Genomic DNA, 19,375 nt, shown 5'->3' on the forward strand with positions numbered 1-19,375 from the left:
AAAAATAAAATATGAAGTTTAAAGCTTATTTTAAAGAATATAGTTCATTAGTAGAAAGAACTCTAATTTCATCAGAATCTATAGCCTGGTCAAAATTCCAAAGAAGAGTTATTACAGACTAGAATTCATATACATATTAGTGTTTTAAAGGATAGAGAAGCAAAACAGGACAAAATTTCTCAACTACTTATGAGAACTAACAAATTTGCTTTAAAATAATCAAGTGCTCATTTAGGTTTCCTTAGTATAAAATATTATAAATTATTCTATTGTAATCAAACAACCTTCATAGGTCACCCTAAAGGCAGTTCCAGGCATCATAATTTTAAAAGTGGTATTCTCATTAACACACTCATTGCTGCCATATTAAATTGTTCAAATGGCACTCAATGCATCCAAACATTTAATTACCATAACATGATATTTTAATGACAGGTTTCATCAGAAATCTGTGATGTTATTTTGGTGAAGATCAGTGTGTTATATGAATAAACTTCCATTTAGGAAAAAAGCAAAAACAAAAATGAATTTCTGCTTTTGTGCCCTCAAGGAAAATGCAAAGACTAAGAAGTTAGCTGGCAAATTTGGGGGTACTCTTCAGATAATCAATGCAGTAAATTCTCCTTGGTGCTATCTAGTTTATTAAAATGGCAGCCTGGCATTAAGTACAAGCAATGCAGAGAGAGAAATCCATGTCCATGGACTGGGAAAAAAATCAATTAAAAGCTACTTTGTGGGGGTGGAGGATGTAAGAGGCATCTTGTCTCGGGCCTCCTTTCACAGGTGAGGGCATCACAGGACACAGGGAAGGGACCTTTTGGTAAGAAGAACAAAAAGATGATTAAAAACCAAAAACTTTGTCTCAGTCTTTGTCTCCAAATTCTAACTGCCACATCTCCAGTGTGGGGGATCCAATTCTCTTATTGCTATGCACTTTGAATGCATATCCCTTTTTGGATACAATCTTGGGTATTATAATGGCTATGGGAGGATGACTTGGTTTGAGCCCAGACTCTTCTTGCCCTAGGGAGTCCCACATAGCAGATGGGCAAGAATGCAGTGGTTCAAGTTACAGGCAGGAATAATATTTAGGATATTTAACAACTAGCACAGTGTGGGTACTAACTAATGAGAATAGATGCTCAACCATAAATAAGTATCTGGGTATTACTCACTGAATGTCTGCTTCAACAATAAGGCAGTCAAGCATGGTTTAGTTGGGGGAGGGGAGGGGCAGTTTTGAGTCACTGTAAAATGATTTATACCAGTCTTCCTCTAATTAAACTTCCCCAAAGGCAAAAAACTATCTGAAAAGACATGTTTGTTAATTTTTGTGGGCAAACCCAATTAGATCAAACAAGGAATGTGAAATATAAGCACCATACAAAAAATTCTGGCATCAAGAGGAACATTCTCAAAGCTTGCTGCTGATATCATCATTGAATAGTGAAAGAAACTATCTTTTCCAGTAACTTCTTATTTCCTTCATTGTCCCCTTGAGAGAACTCCTTTTCTCTACCTTTTGCCTCTCCTACATATGCACCTCCTTTCTTCTTTTAAAGATTTATTTTATTTGAGAGAGAGAGAGACAGAGAGAGAGTAGGGAGGGGCAGAGGGAGAAGGAGAGAGAGAATCTCAAGCAGACTCCTCACTGAGCTCGGAGCCTGATGTGGGGATTGATCTAAAGACCCTGAGATCACAATCTGAGCTGAAACCAAGAAGTGGGACACTTAACCAACTGAGCCACCCAGGCGCCCCTTTCCTCCTTTGTCTTCCACTGTCGCCAATTCTTTATTACCACCAGTCATCTCAATAAAATTATCTACATTCCATTGTGAGCTCCCCACCCCAATCAGTGATAATCAATGTACAAGTGGAACCAATGCTATATATACATGCATCAAGGAAAAAAAAAGAGAGACACTTAAAAAAACCCAGAATTTAAAGAGAGTATCACCAAGTCTAAAGCACAATGGCATCTTCATTCTCTGATTAAATATGCTTTTATATAAAAAGAAAATGGTTTCTTGCTCACCTTCATCCTGGTTTGTTTATTCTGTGTAATTGTATATTTAAATTATAATATCTCCAGTTCAATGACAAATGTCCTACTTCAGCAATTTGATGTTAAAAATTGGCTTTTGTGGGATAGCCTGTAATCCTCCATAATCGTAATTCCATGGGGCAAATGCTAGATGTTACAAATTCCAAATAGCAGACAAATGATAAGCAAAAAATTTAATCACAACCTGTTTGTAAATCAAGGAATGGCTGCACAGTATTTAGCATGCTGTAGTTATACAATGTCATAAAGACAAAAACAAACGTAATTCTTAGACCCGTAATTAAATGAAGGTAGTTTTCCATCATCTCCATGATACATGAAAGTAAAATGTTTTTAGTTTAATAGCAAATTTTACCTACTCTACTTTACAACCTTTGCTGTTATCCCTCTGCATCCATTTCATGGTTCTCTTTTCCACAACTGGCATGAAAGTAACATAGCAAGAACAAAAGCACCAGATCCCATAAACTATAATACTAATTAACACCTTAAGAGAAAAGCATTACTTCAAAAGATGGCAAAGTTGGGAGGGGAATGGTTCTTGTTCTATGGAGCCTGATGCTCTATTCTAGAACACTGGTGCTTCTACCACCTAAGGTGAGGGTGGCTTTACTATTGGATTTAAAAGTTATCATTTGAAACATCTGGGTGGTTCAGCGGTTGAGCGTCTGCCTTTGACTCAGGGCATGATCCTGGGGACCAGGATCGAGTCCCACATCGGGCTCCCTTCATGGAGCCTGCTTCTCCCTCTGCCTGTGTCTCTGCCTCTCTCTCTCTCTCTCTCTCTCTCATGAAAAAATAAATAAAATCTTTTTAAAAAATTAGTTATCATTCAAGGGGAGTCTGGGTGGCTCAGTCAGTTAAGCATCCACCTCTTGATTTTGGCTCAGGTCATAATCCCAGGATCCTGGGATTGAGCCCTGAGGGGGGCTATGAGCCCAGTGGGGAGTCTGCTGGAGATTCTCTCCCTCTGCCCCTCCCCTCATTTGCACATTCTCTCCCAATCTCTCCATCTCAAATAAATGAATCTTTAAAGTTGTCATTTAAAACTAACATAAAAATACTTTGTGAGTTGTCTGCTGAGTCACATTTTATGTCCCACTGCTCCTCTTCAGCCACACAAATGATTAAGAATGGGATAGGCTATAGTTGTATTGGAAACTAACTTTTCTTTCTAAAAACTCAAACCCAAGGAGTGTTTTGGTTATGTGAAGTATAATCACACTGCATCATTAAAAACATAAACCTAGGGGCGCCTTGGGTGGCTCAGTCAGTTAAGTGTCTGCCTTTGGCCTCGGGTCATGATCTCGGGGTCCTGGAATCAAGCCCCACATTGGGCTCCCTGCTTCTCCCCCTCCTTCTGCCTGCTGCTCCCCCTGCTTGTGCTCTCTCTGTCAAATAAATAAAATCTTTAAAAATAATTTTTAAAAAACCCATAAACCTAATTGCTCAAAACCTTTGGTTTAAGCACACAATACTTAAAACATGAGATTGTTCTATTTAAAAATTATCTATAAAACTTAGTTTGTGGGAGAACTCAAAACAAATCTACCTTTGAAAAATATATTATCTTTAAACTTCCAGTTCTTAGAAGTAGAAAAGACACCCAAGGGTTACTCCCCTGCCTGGTCCACTTAATTGATGAGAAGGAAAGAGGAAATAGAGTAAGGCTGAACATTTAACTAAGAAATGGAACACATGAAAGAAGCAGATGGGAAAAGGTGGATTTTATGTAATCTTTACACCAATAATCTGCAATTGTTCTCAAAAATTATGGATTCCGAGATGGAATATTTCCACCATAAAATCACACAGACATCCTCAGCAAACAGGGTGAAAGGTAAATAGAATGGTACTAAGAAAAGAGATGTTTCCTCAGAGCTCACAGAATGTTTTAAACCAAGAGAGGCAGAAGTAAACTATACCACAGGTAAGCTTTGTCAGAGACAAGCCTCTTCTCCATTAGAAATGGGTTTTAGGATGTCTGTAGAGGATACTAGAAATGAAGAATATAATCTTTAAGACAATATTAAGTGTTCATAAAAATGAAGACATTTCAAACAGGTAAAGCACACAGTATAATAAATGTTTCAAATAGGTTAAAGAGCCAACATCCTAGTTATAGAAAAATCGTCACTATTGCAAAATTACTGTGATGTCACCTTTAAATAAACTTGTTTTAGAGTTTTCTAGAACAAAACTGTTTTCTAATACTGTTACTTTGACAATTGTATGCTTTTATAACTTTTCATAAATCATGCTTTATTCCATTTGGCCCTTTTCTTTCAGGGAAAGGAACAGATGACAGCCAATATCTAAAGTTATAAGTACTAAACTCTGGTATTAGAGAAGAGGTCGACAATAAATGCCTATTATTAATGACTAGTTCCAAAGAAATCACAACACTGTACCTAATTTGGCTCAGCACAAACATGTTGCAGAGATCAGTGTAAAGCAATGTTAAGAGTCTGTAACTATAAGCATTAAGTGTCATTACTAAATTGATTATTGGACTTGATACATTTTAAAAATACATTTAATTAAGTTCATCTTTTTCTTGAAATGAAGCTGTTATATGATGTCAGTGGCACAAAACTAGAGAAAAGATGCTTAGTCCTAAGGGGAAGGGCCTAGTGTGATCAAATTAAAATGAAATTTAGTACTCACATTCAGTAATGAGGACAAGCAGTATCATGGGAAATAAACAAACTTTGTGTGGGTTACTTATACAATAGCGAATTGGACAATACAAAATAATACTGTTAACACTACACTGCCTTAAAGATCTCTGAAATATAACAGCTTAAAAGTTTATGATAATTGTGAGACAGTAGGATGAGTACTTTAAAATTGTAACACACAAACAAAACACATTTTCAACAGTCCAGTTAAATTAGCAGTTGGCTGACTTTGTAAGATAAGGAGTAGCTTATTAATAAAATCACTGAAGACATGTGCTCTTGAAATGTAGGGTTTTAAACGCGGGGCTCCAAGTTAAGTAAATGCAACTTTTAAAAAGCCCAATAGCAATTATTTACCAACATTACAACTGGCATGAATTTAAATCAATTGTAGAGAAATGTATTATCCACTAATTTAATAAGTTAGAAAATATGTCAAAATTTACTATTGCCATAATTTTCAGTCACAAAAGCAAGCTCCATAAGCTCTAGAAATCATCTTGGCAATATTTCTTTGCTACCAAAGCATTTCATTTCCCAAAAGTCAAATTTATGGATCTCAAATAGGGCAGTGCCTTCAGGAACCACATGACTGCTAAGCAGTTCATTGATTAGTATGTGTGCCCTTTCCTATCTATTAATAGAGGCTAAAACTGATTTAGTGGATGATGTGTTTCTATAGAATTAAGACTTTCACCTTCAAGTTGTCACATAGGTGTTACTTCTTCTCAGGACCTATCTCCCATATTTAAGGCAGAAAAAAAAATAACTTAGCCTGGTTTAAAAGACTTAGAGAAGTTCAGATTAAAATATATAACATCAGTAAAAAAGTTAACATATATATCGTTATCAAGCACTATTACTGTCTGATATCATGCAATCACACAGAAGGCTTTTATGAAATGATTCTGTTCTGTGAAAATGCACCTGTACTGTTTTCCTCTCAACTTAGTTCCAGAACACATACTACCTAACACTTCTCTCTAATGGCCAAAGTTTCACATGCCTACATAACAAATTCATTAGTCTTTAAACAGGCTACATCAGACTATACTGCAGGAAAATATCTGAAGATTTGAAAATGTCTTACCCCAGATATGAGAAATACTTTGCAGAAGTCCAAAACCGGCAGAATCTGTAGGAAACTGGCAGCTTCCAGTGTGTCTTGAAGGTTGTCCATGTTGAGAGAAAGCTTTGCAGTATAAATGAAATCAATAATTTTCCTTAAGCCGACTTTGCTCACACCATGAAGCTTAATGCACATTAAATCTTGTTCTTTCATTCCACCTTAAATAAAAAGACATTCAATTAAATGAGGGTGGATAATTAAGGTCAAACTCACTTCTGCTGCTAGTTAGATGCAATAAAATCAAGGAAAAGTTTTATTCTATGTAAGCATTTATGTCAGAGTTAGACTTCTGCATATTTTACAGTTAAAAGAGAGTACTTAAAAAGGAGTATCTCTATACTAATGGAAGTCGTATATAATGCAAGTGCCTCCAAAATGTTCTCCTGTCACTTCATATCTTTTGATGGATTAAAGATTGTCTTAATGGGACCCAGAGCCTCTGGCAGAGCATTCGGATATGTACCTGTAAAAGAGAAGTTGTGAAGTAAAAGTGGATAGAAGTATGAAAAAGGTACATCCATTTCCCAAATTTAAAAAGCGCTGCCTACAACCACACACGCTGGGTATATATTCCTTTTGAAACATTTCTTCTTATAAAGATACAGATCAAAAGAACTGCATTTCACTTTAGAAACAAAAACACATAAACATGTATTTTTCATATTGTTTTAATGTGGGTGCAGAATTTAGCGAGCCAACCTACCTGTGAACATAGCCTTGAAGTAATCACTAGCAGAGGCCATCATGACTCTATGCACAGGAAAGGCATCATCTGTGTCACCTGGCATCAGAGTCACGTCACAAAGCAATCCTTCAAGTCGAAGCTGGTCAAAGCCCTACAACAAGAAGATGAATTAAGCCACTAACCAAGGTTAAATGGGTAGACACATTTCTACATGCTAAAATTCTGTTTATATATTAATGTGTGAGACATATTTAGAACATAAAACCAACAGAATAATTATGCAGAAAACTAAACTTACTTGATGCATGACAATGTATAGCTAATTCACAGTAGGAAGAGTAGGAAAAGGTAAAATTAAGACTAATTTAGGGCATCCCAGGTGGCTCAGCGGTTTAGCACTGCCTTCAGCCCAGGGCCTGATACTGGAGACTTGGGATCGAGTCCCACGTCGGGTTCCCTGCATGGAGGCTGCTTCTCCCTCTGCCTATGTCTCTGCCTCCCTCTCTCTCTGTGTGTGTGTGTGTGTGTCTCATGAATAAATAAATAAAATCTTTTAAAAAAGACTAATTTTGATTAAGAACAAATATGGAAATAGTATATACGTTTACTTATTTACACAACCACTGACTTTATCTTATTTTGAAAAGAAATTACCTGTATGCTTTCATTTTCCCAAGTGCAGAATTAGGGTGATAGATACCATTGCTTTCTGTAATAATATATTAATAGTTCTTTTATAGTGCACTACTGACACACCTTGTTTTTTTGTTTTAGTTTTGAGGTTTGTTTTCTGCTTTTGAAAAAAAAAAAAGGATTTATCTACTTAGCACACACATGTACATGGGGGTGGGGAGGGGCAGAGGGAGAGGGAGAATCTTAAGCAGGTTCCACTCACAGGGCATAGCAAATGCAGGGCTCCATCTCACAGCCCTGAGATCATGACCTGAGTGGAAACCAAGAGTCAGACCACCCAGGGGCCCTTAGTTTGGTTTTGTTTGTTTTTTGGGGTTTGTTTTGTTTTTCTTTTTGAGAAAGAAAGGTATAGAGAATCTGTGCTAATTGCAAGATAGGAGTTCTTTTCTACTAACTAGATTGTTCCATATCTTTGAGAATTAGGGATTGTTTTAGATATCCTTATACTTGGTACATTGCTGCTGCCTGGCCAATTATCTTTCAGGTTTCAAGTCTGGAATTTAATTATCTTTGGCAAAAAAGAGCCCAGGTAGCTCCAACATGGCACATAATTGTCCCCAAATGCCTAAAAAATGCCTAAAGTGCAGTGAAGAATTAAAAGGATGGCACCCACAATTCAGAGGATGGACAGAGCTCTTGTGAGAAGAGGGCCTATTGGTTAGCTCTTCCACCCTCCTATGATGATCCCAACCGATGACAAATAGGCAGTTGTTCCTTTGGTCTATTCTTGGGAGAATGAACCATCTTAAGATGATAATAGTCTGGTAAAATGCACAAAAAGGAGACAAACTGAGGCTCAAGACTGAAGACTGTAGCAAGATTTACTCTCTAGTTTCTAAATGGTAATTATATTATTATTAAAAACCATGAAGATACTCATACAAATCACCTTCTAATATATATTGTAATGTAATAATGTAACACAACAAAATAGCAAGCATTCCACCCCTTTCATATTTTAATGACCCCAAATAAAACTTTTTTTTTTTTAAATTTTTTTTTTATTTATGATAGTCACAGAGAGAGAGAGAGAGGCAGAGACACAGGCAGAGGGAGAAGCAGGCTCCATGCACCGGGAGCCCGACGTGGGATTCGATCCCGGGTCTCCAGGATCGCGCCCTGGGCCAAAGACAGGCGCTAAACCGCTGCGCCACCCAGGGATCCCCCAAATAAAACTTTTATTTAAAGTTGTGTTTCACGGATTTAAGAAGCAAAAGGCATGACATATTGAAGAATGTAGTTTTAGAAATATTGATCTTTCACATATGAATAATATAAATCTCAGTCTAAACATCTTCTCATCATAATTTTTAAATTGCTTTTTAAAGAAAATGCTTGAATCTACAGAACTGGAACTTCAAAGAGATAATGTGATCCAGCCACTTTCTCTGTGGAAAGAGATATAAATATTTTTATTCCAAAAATATTTATACATTATACATATACTTTAAACAGGATTATGTATCATATTTTTCTTTCTCTAACAGTGACTGACATATGTTTTTGTTCACAAATATCAAATCTTTCACAAATGCCTCTTTTCTTCTATAAACACAAACATTATATACCCCCACCCTTGACAGTTTCCATTTTCCATTGCTAAATGATCTCCAGCCTCTGTTATTTAGAAAAGTAAAGGTAAAAGGATATGTCCATTTTAGGGGAATATTCTCATGCAGAAGGCAAAAAGTAGCTTTTGGAGAATTCATATATGGAGTCTGAATTGCAATAAAGGGATTGCCTTTCAAAGGGAGACAAGCATTGGGTAGCATTGAAAATGACCACTGGGAAAGGGATGGGATGGTTAAGAAATTGATTCAGATGGAGGGAGCCATCAGATAGAAGAGTTGACGGACTATCATGTTTGCACTTAATCTATGTTCAATTTATGTTCAACTAGTGAGTGAACAAACAACTCTGATTTTACCAAGAAGCTACCACTTGGTATTTTAAAACCACATGGTCATGTTGAGCAGAACTTTAATTTTGGGACAAGCTAACTAGAAACCAGGAACTTGATTTGGGAAACTTCTTCCAATAATAAAACCAATGGTGCCTATAGTGCTTCTTTGTACTAAACTGTAAAGGCTATGATGAGAGAAGAGGAATTGAACCAGGGTTTAGGGAGAAAAGGTTGACTCATGAGGGCTTGGCTTTTTTCTCCCTCAGGTAAATTGCAGGTTTTTAAAAAATTAAACATATGCTTGTTATAAAAATACAAGATATAAATTAAAAACTAAAACTCCACCACTTCTACATGCAGGAAATAACTTACTGTTAACACTTTATTATATATACTTCCAGGTCTCTTTCTATACATATGCATAATCTATCATTTGCTTGTACATATATAGGATTTTTAAAGCGGAATACTATACATATTGTGCATTTTTAAAAATCACTTTAGCACATAAAATAGACACCACTCAGTATAAACAAATCTACTTCATTTTCTTTTTAGTGGATGCATAATATTCCATCGTGGCAGCGTATCATTCATTATCCATCCATTCCTCTCTGGTTGGATACTTAGGTTGTCTCTCAACTTCTGCCATTATGAGCAATGATGTAACAGACCTCCTTGTACATATACCTATTTTTGTGAGTAGATCTGTGGGAAGTATTCATAAAAGTGGAATTGTTGGTTTCAAGAACACATATTTTTAAAGTTTTAATAGCTACTGTCAAGTTAAAGCACATGGTTCATCTTGGGAAATTGATTATACCTTGGGTACTGGCAAAAAAAATGTTAAAATACCAGTGAAGTGAGATTAGGTACTGTATGCCACCTTGCTTTATTTTTATTCATGAAAAATATTTCTGAATCTTCTCTAAGGTATATATAGACAATTATCTGTGCAAGGCAATCATGGCTTATTCTGTCAAAACAGTGATTGTATCCAGTCAGTTATTCTCTTCCACTAAAAACAACAAAAGCCCAAGAGACAAATATTTGCTAGCTCTTCTGTCTTTAAAATAGTCCTATAAGTAAAATAAAATAAAATACTCCTATAAGTACTTTACACGGGGAACTGAGTAATGTTAGTAGGCTCCATTCCTACTCCTTATTATTATTCCTTCTTTTTCTTTTTGAATAAAGGAATAGCTAATGCTTCCTTTATCATTATCTGTGTCCTTTCTCATTTTGTCCATATTCTATTAAAACTGCTTGTTTAGGTTTATACTCAATCCTTTAAATCTGGACAGCTCAGCTAAGATACCAGGAGCTTTTACCCTCTTCACAAATCTGATCATTTTGCTTCCCTTTGCACTATCCTTAAAAAATCCCCTACCCTTCCTCGGTATAATCTGGCATCCCCAAAGAAAGGAAGCTGAAGCCCCTAGACCACTTTCTTTCTTTCTTTTTCTTTTTCTTTTTCTTTTTTTTTTTTTTTTTGCCCCTAGACCACTTTCAATGCAGTCTGAGTATCTTTTATTCTAAGCTTAATTTATCTACCTTTGGCAAAGTGTCTGCTTCTGTGAGGTTTTGCATTTATTTTCACTGCATATGAAGTAGTTTCCCTTTCTGTATATTTCACAACCTTTATTTTCAAATGCAGAAATGAACAATCCCACCATCCAATTCCACATTTGCCAATTTTATTCCTGATTATTGCTATCTTTATCCAAATAAGATCTGTCAATTCAGATTGTTTTCATACAGATTCTAAATATCTTGTTTGCATGCTGTTATCTGTATATCCCAGCTCTAAAGAGAAAAAAACTAGGGCAGCCCTGGTGGCTCAGTGGTTTAGCGCTGTCTGCAGCCCAGGGTGTGATCCTGGAGACCCGGGATCGAGTCCCACATCAGGCTCCCTGCATGGGGTCTGCTTCTCCCTCTGCCTGTGTCTCTGCTTCTCTCTCTCCTCTCTGTGTATTCTCATGAAAAAAATAAATAAAATCTTTAAAAAAATAAAGAGAAAAAAACTAAAGTTCTTTCTACAACGTATTCTGTTGTAGAGAATACAGTCATTTCTCTAAACAACTTTTAGAATCTAATCTTGTGAAGAATGAATACATTCAAAGAAAAGGGGAGGTTATTCTCCTTCACAATTCTCACCTGCCATCGGTATTATTTACCTTTTGCTTTCAGTCTTATAATAAATTCTTCTCCTATTTAACACTAGAAAGACTCCCAAAGATGCCCTGATGGGGTACCTGGCTGGCTCAGTTGTCAGACTCTTTTTTTTTTTTAAATATTTTATTTATTTATTCATGATAGTCACAGAGAGAGAGAGAGAGGCAGAGACACAGGCAGAGGGAGAAGCAGGCTCCATGCACCGGGAGCCCGACGTGGGATTCGATCCCAGGTCTCCAGGATCGCGCCCTGGGCCAAAGGCAGGCGCCAAACCGCTGCGCCACCCAGGGATCCCAGTTGTCAGACTCTTGATGTCAGGGTTGTGAATTTGAGCTCCAAGTTGGGTGTAGAGATTACTTAAATAAATCTTTAAAAACTTAAAAAAAAAGATACCCTGTACACTTAAAATGTGTCCTTTTATTACAAAATCATTTTCTTCCACCAGATTTGTACTCATTCCCCTTGTCAGAATTCTATAGTCTGTTGTCTATTTCCATATGCTAGTTGACCAAACACTGATACAGCTCTTCGCACAATTGTGCGAAGTTTCCACTGAATCTTTTAGAGTTTCTGTAAAATGGTTCCCATTGCTTTAATCTAAACTTCTTTCTGCCCCAATCCATATCTTAGTTCTCTATTTTTCTATTTCTTCTGGGCCTTGGGTTCCACTGATGCAGAGATTATGATCTGTTCTTGGTTTCTTTACTCTAATGTTTCCCTTTCCCCCTCCTATGAATCTCCCCACGTCCATTGTTTTATTTTTCTTCGTCACATACTTTTGGGGAAAAAAACACCAGGCATTAAAAAAAAAGGTTTTACTGTTCCCTGTATTAAACTTAACCAATGTATCAAAACTTCAAATCTTAGTAAATAGAGGGAGGTACATCTGTAATACCCTGAAGGACTGAGCCAGTTTAAATGAGTTTGAAACATTGTTAAACGGTCACATTAAAACAGAAGGGGATACACATTGACATTACACAACTACAGTATAGAAACCATATGAGCTACAAATAATTACTATCAAAAGTTGGTTAGATGTCAATAGCTTTTATATTCAACGTAATGTCATTTTGAAAAAAGCTAGATTGGTAATTTGGGGTATATTAAAAGGCAATCTGATAAGCAAATCTTTCCATTAAATTCTGCACAAGAAGTAACTTACTCGCATATTATATCAGTTTTGATCAGTATAATTTTGAAAACAATGTGGGATGAAAAGGAAATGCATCTTGAGAAGAGCAATAAAGATTATTAATGGAAAATATGTTTTATGAACAAAGATAAAAGAACTCAAGAAAAGTTTAAGGAATGAGCTTGTTCTAATCTTCAAGTAAATGTAATGTATTTGATCAAAACAATACCATATCCATGTTTTCATGATACTGTTCATTTAATTCAGAGGACAGAGAAGGAACAGATGCATGTTTAAGGCAATAGAGATATATAGACAGGATATAAAAGTTTATATTAATTTGAATTAAACACTGCCCTGACTACATAACACTGCCTGGAGTCTAGAAACTTCTAATGGCTTTCTATCAGTGTTATAACACATTACAGAAATTGAAAGATTTTTTTTGCTTTGTTTTGTTTTTTAAGATTTTAAGTAATCTCTATACCCAATGTAGGGCTCAAAACCACAACCCTGAGATCAAGGGTCACAGGCTCTACCAACTGAGCCAGCCAGGTGCTCCTGGAATTTAAAGATTGTTTTAATCTGGCCCCAGCTCAACTGTTCACAACCTTATTTGTCATTATTCCCTAAGTACTCTGACCCACTTAAGAGGGTTGTTGTTTACACTGGCTCATTGGTAAAAACCAGGCTTACCTCTTTTCTAATATCTTTATTTATGCCACTATTTTTCACATAGAATATCCTCCCTCCTTTAAAGCCTAGTTCAAATTTGACCTCCGTTGTAGCGCTCTCTCTAACCAAATTTCCAAAATAATCAGGTACCTTTAATTGGAGTCTCACAAATTAGCATTTAATTACATCCTACAGATTTCTGTTTTCAGCAAAGCTCAAATAACAGGGACTGGATTTACTTTAACTCTTGAAACATCTTAAAACCAAGCAAAATATGTGAAAAAAAATAGTTTAAAACTGGATGCAAGAGAAGAATCTATAAAAGATGAAAAGCAAATTAGATGAGACCTGTGATTGTTCTGGACTTTCCAAGACAGAGAGAGGCACAGGGAGTGGGAACACAGGTGAAGCTCAGCATTCTTTTCTGGTGAATGTTGAGGGAGTAAAGGCAGCTAGGTTTGTAGGGCAGAACATAGGAGAAGAGATCTGCATAGAGAGAGGGCTATGGAGACAATAAATAAATAAATAAAATAAAGTAAAATAAAATGAAATAAAATAAAAATAGTCTCCCTCAAGTATTCAGTTGAGTACTGATAAATGTGTTTGTCTGGAGAAAGAGCCACCCAGAAGGAGCACAAGAAACATTCCAAGCTCACCAATGACTGAGCATAATTCATTCAAACCACCAGAATGGAAACCTTATAATTCTAGAGCCTTAAGTAGAGTACACATAAGTATTTGCCTCAGTTGGGAAAAAGTCTCCCCTAGAATAAATACTGCTCTGGTGCTACCCCACAAAGCTTAAAAGCTAATGAAAAATAGGTTAACAATAGCAAAAGAATTGAGGAAGGAAATCAGAATGCAAAGTATGACCAAACTGATGATGAGTCCTCCACCCTACCCTCTACTTTTCCCCCTAATATATCCCAACCTGGAGTTAAGGTGCCATATCACCTGGAGGCAGTCATCTGGGAGCAGACAGAGAAAACTCCTAAAGCTCAGAGTGAGTAGAGAAAATCCATTTTACTTTTATTTCCCTATGCCCTTTTGAGTACCAATCTCTAGGCAATTCCAAGGCAGTGGGAGTGGCAACACTGACAATGGGGGTGGCAAGTGCCTAAACCTGAGGGAGAGGAAGCTTCCTCTTTGATCAGAGGACCTGTGATCATTTCTCTACAATAAATACCTCTCTGTATTTGGACCAGGACATGGGTTCAGTCACAGTCAGTGCATGGCAGAGCAGGATAAATAAAACCCAGCTTTCAGGCCAGAGGACCAAGAGAGGCCTAGAAAACTGGACAGTACTGGGGAGATGGTCAAGATGAAGGACCAAGAAAAAGAGATCCCCAAAAATTCCATACCATGGAATACTTCTCAACAATAAAAAGAAACAAACTACTGATACATACAACAAAATGAATGGATCTCAGAGATAATAGACAAAGTAAAAGAAACCAGTCTCAAAAGCTTCCAGACTGTATGATGCCATTTATGTAATATTCTCAAAAGGACAAAAAATACTGTGACAGAAAACAGATGAGTAGTGTCCAGGGTTCAGAGGTGGAGTTAAGTATGACCGCTAAGGGGTAACAAAAGTATGTTGGGGCAACAGGACAGTCCTGCATCAACTGTGGTGGCAATTACAAAAAACAATGTATTTATTAAAACTCATAAATGTAAAATAAAAAAAAAACAACTCGTAAAAGTATAGCCCAATAAAAAAAATCCATCTTACTGTATGTTAATTAAAAAATAAAGATGTAGAAAGATGGCAAAAGATATGCCAATTTAACACTAGTTAAAATAAAGCTGGCATGGGGGGGCACCTGGCTTGCTCAATCAGTAGAGCACGCAACTCTTGGTCTCAGGGTCATGAGTTCAAGCCCCATGTTGGGCATAAAGCTTACTTAGAAAAAAAAAGCTGGCATGACTATAATATCAGACAAAGTAGATTTCAGGGCTAAGAATATTTTTTATCAATCTGATGAAAGATCTCAGCTTCCTCCTTAAGAAGCTGGAAATAGAAGAGTAGATTAATCCCAGGGTGCCTGGGTGGTTAAGTGTCAACTCTTGATTTCGGCTCAGGTCATGATCTCAGGGTTGTGAGACTGAGCCCTACATCAGGCTCCATACTAGGAGTGGAGTCTGCTCAAGATTTTCTCTCCCCCTCTCTCTGCTCTTCCCCACAACATGTGAATGCAAGCTCTCTTTATTTCCCTAAAATAAGTAAATAAATCTTTTTTTTATAAAGAAGAGCAAATTAATCGCCAAAAGCAGGAAAATGGAAAAAATAGAGATCAGAGAGGAGATTGATAAAATGTAACACAGAAAGAGAAAAAAAAATAATAAAACTAAAAAACCTGGTTCTTTGAGGAGATCCATTCATTTGATAAAACCCAGACAGATTAGGGAAATAAAGAGAAAAAAATGCAAATTACTAATACCAGGATTGAGAAAGGTGATAGTACTAGAGATTGTTTAGCTTTTAAAAGGATAATAAGTAAATATGAACAACCATATACCAATAAATTTAACAACTCCGTTGAAAGGGATAAATTCCTTGAAAGACACAAGCTGCTAAAGATTACTCTAGAAGATATCAATAACCCGAAGAGCTATATGTCTAACTATAAAATTAAATATTTACTGGTGAATTGTACCAAACATTAAGAGGTAATACCAATTCTACACAAAGATATCCAGAAAATTAAGAGGAGGGAACATGTCTTAACTCATTCTACAAGGCCAGCATTATCCTAATATCAAAACCAAACAAAGGTAAGAAAACTAAAACCAAAATTCCTCATGAGCATAGGTGCAAAAATTCCTAAAATTTTAGCAAATCAAATTTAATAATATGTAAGAAAGATAAGAAGGATCATGACCAAGTGAGGCTCATTCCTGCAGTGCATGGCTGCCTTAACGTTCAAAAATCAATCAATATAATTTGCAATATTAACAGATTAAAGAAGAAAAATGATGAGATCATCTCGATAGGTACAAAAAAGTATTTGATAAAATCCAACAACCGTTTCTGATTAAAAACACAAAACAAAAGTCTCAGCAAATTGGAACAGAAAGGAACTTCCTCCAACCTATAGCTAACATCATACTTAATGGTAAAAGAAAGAATGCTTTCCCCAGTGATACAAGCAAAAAAGTAAGAATGTATATTTAACCACTTCTATTTAACAATTCTCTGGAGTTCCTGTGCAGTGCAATAAGGCAAGAAAATGAAATAAAAAGCATCAGATTGGAAAGAATGAAATAAAAGTACCTTTATTCATAGACAAAATTTTCTATATAGAAAATCCTACAGATTCTACAAAAAGGTACCTAGAATAAGTTGGTTTATCAAGGTTGTAAATATAAGATCAATAATCATCAACAAACTGTGTTATTCTATACTAGCAATAAATAATCAAATTGAAATTCTGTATTTAGCATATTTAACTATCAGTTGGTATGTGCCAGTCTTCTGTATTATTTCAACACATGCTAATTAACAACAAAACCTCATTCTGTCTACTAAAGGAGACAGAAAGGAAAGGTAGTAGACTCTCTTCCAACTTGTATCATAAAGATACACACTCAATTGGAAAGTATAACAATTTATTGTACCCTATCCTGAGTACCATAAAAGTTATTCCCCCCAAATTATATATTCATTTCTCTATATTCTAGCTCCATTTAGGTAACTGAAATAAAGAAATACAAATTTTCATTTTGAATAAAAACTTCAGCAATCTAGATTATTTGGGCTCTTCTTTTGTAAAACATAATTATTCTAAAATCGTTATTCCTTTTTTTATTCCTTCTTTTTTTAATTGAAGTATAATTGACACAATGTTACATTAGATTCAGGTGTACAATATAGTGATTTGACAAGTTTATATGTAATGCTACGTCCACCACAAGCATAGCTACCATCTGTCACCAGAGAACACTATTATAATACTATTGACTATATTTCCTATGCTGTACCTTTTATTGCCCTGACTTATTCATTACATAACTGAGAGCCTTTACGTCCCACCCCTTTCTACCCATTTTGCTCATTTCCCAACCATCTCCCCTCTGGTAACCACCAGTTTGTTCTCTATTTATGAGTCTGTTTCTGTATTTTGTTTGTATGGGTTTTTGGATTGTTGGGTTTTTTAGATTTTACATTTAAATGAAATCATATTGCATTTGTCTTTCTCTGTTGGACTTATTTCACTCAGCATAATATCCTCTAGGTCCATCCATGTTGTCACAAATGGCAAGAGCTCATCCTTTTTATGGTTGGGTAATATTTCATTATATATACTATATAATGAACTTTATTCTTAATAGAAATAGAATTATACAGAAATATATAAGTAATATATTAAATAATACATATATATTAATATATATGTATAGCTTCCACATATTCTTTGTCCATTTATCTATTATGCCTCCCTTTCTTATATTAATACATCTTTATTTTTTAATATTTAAAAGTAAACTCTACCCTCAATATGGGGCTTGAATTCACAACGCTGAGATCATGAGTTGCATACTCTACTGACTGAGCCAGCCAGGTGCCCCAAGAATAAATTTTAAAAATTATTTATTTATGATCATAGAGTTTTAAAATTGGATATAGTTCATCAATATAACAATAAGCAACCCAAATGTCTACCTTAGCATAAGCATTTCATAAAGTTAGCCCATTGGAAGGCAAGACAAGTTAATTTGTACAGACTCTTGGGATAATTCATTTCTTTAACACGGTATTATATAGATTGTAATTTGAGACCATAAAATGACCTTTTATTGGCTTTACAACTAAAATTGGCTAGAAAAATAGTAAATAGATAAAACTGGAGGAAAATATCAGAAGAACAATCTGTTAGGCACCAGTCTTAACATGAGAAAATGCCAATTAGGAGCCTAGACACCCACAGCAAGGAGGCATTTTGAAACTCTCTAGGTATGAGTAAGCATAGCCAACAATCAAAAAATAATTTGTTTCTACCTGGGTAACATTCAACAATTAATATACACTGCCACCAGCTGAAACATGGTGCTATAGCTATGGCCTACTTGTCCTAAAAAGGATGTGTCCAACTAGCAGTTAAAATTTTTTCTCTGTTTGCTTGTTTGCTTTTGTTTTTTTCCAATTTTGGTAGGGGAAAGGAAGTAGGGCAGGCAGGAAGGAAGACTTTCTGCATAATTCTATTTCTATTAAGAATAAAATGTTTATAGGGCGCCTGGCTGGCTCAGTCGGAAGAGTATATAACTTTTTTTTCACTTTATTTTATTTTTATTTTATGATAGTCACAGAAAGAGAGAGAGAGGCAGAGACATAGGCAGAGGGAGAAGCAGGCTCCATGCACTGGCAGCCCGATGTGGGATTCGATCCTGGGTCTCCAGGATCGCGCCCTGGGCCAAAGGCAGGCGCCAAACCGCTGCGCCACCCAGGGATCCCTTTTTTCACTTTAGTAGACTTTTTATTTCAAAGCTATTAAACATAAAGTGATACATCTTTTCTCTCTCTTTAGTTAACATGGGTAAATGTTCATTGAGTAATGTTATCTCAACTAGTTTACTGCTGACATTTATTAGCTTGTAATGTTGCATTAAGTGGTAGACTCAAGTTATGAACTAATACTTTGAGGATAGTTCATCTGTGTTTGACTTCTAGATCACTATTTACCTTGGGGTTGTGAGCTTGAGCCTCATGTTGAATGTAGAGATAACTTGAAAAAAAAAAAGCCTTTTTTTAAAAAAAAGAACAGGGGCACCTGGGTGGCTTAGTTGTTTAAAGCATCCAACTCTTGATTTCGGCTCAGGTCATGATCTCAGGATCATGAGATCGAGCCCTGCATCAGGCTCCACACTTAGCACAGAGTCTGCTTAAGATCTCTCTCTCCCTCTGCCCCTCCCCTCCTCTCTCTCTCTCTCTCTCTCTCTCTCTCTCTCTCTCTCTCGCTTTAAATAAATACATAATTATCTTTTAAAAAAGAATAAAATCTTTATTATTCACAACAAATGATCTGTTAGCCTCTGTTAATACATGTTTTTACACTTACAGTCAAAACTTAATATTTACAGACATTATATTTAAATAGCTAATACAATTTAGAGCAAGATTAGGAGAAACAAATGACAAAAACAGATTATAAAAACAAATCCACAGTCAGAAAACCTGTGTTCAAGTCCTAGTTATTGTCACTTCCTGGCTTTGTGATCTGGGCAAGCCTCCTA

General features: G+C 35.9%; 1 protein-coding gene across 18 annotated transcripts in view; it reads right to left on the bottom strand.

Annotated features, from left to right (window-relative positions):
* Positions 1 to 19,375, bottom strand: part of KLHL13 (kelch like family member 13) — a 209,917-nt gene that overhangs the window by 15,920 nt on the left and 174,622 nt on the right. For all 18 annotated transcript variants that reach the window (XM_038588147.1, XM_038588146.1, XM_038588136.1 and 15 more), the window contains 2 exons: positions 6,579 to 6,711; positions 5,837 to 6,033 (listed from right to left, as the gene is read on the bottom strand). In XM_038588147.1, coding sequence (XP_038444075.1) covers positions 5,837 to 6,033; positions 6,579 to 6,711 — 330 coding nt within the window. The remainder of the gene's footprint in view (positions 1 to 5,836; positions 6,034 to 6,578; positions 6,712 to 19,375) is intronic.

Source organism: Canis lupus, chromosome X (assembly GCF_011100685.1).
Source record: "Canis lupus familiaris isolate Mischka breed German Shepherd chromosome X, alternate assembly UU_Cfam_GSD_1.0, whole genome shotgun sequence".
In the NCBI taxonomy this organism is placed as follows: domain Eukaryota; kingdom Metazoa; phylum Chordata; class Mammalia; order Carnivora; family Canidae; genus Canis; species Canis lupus.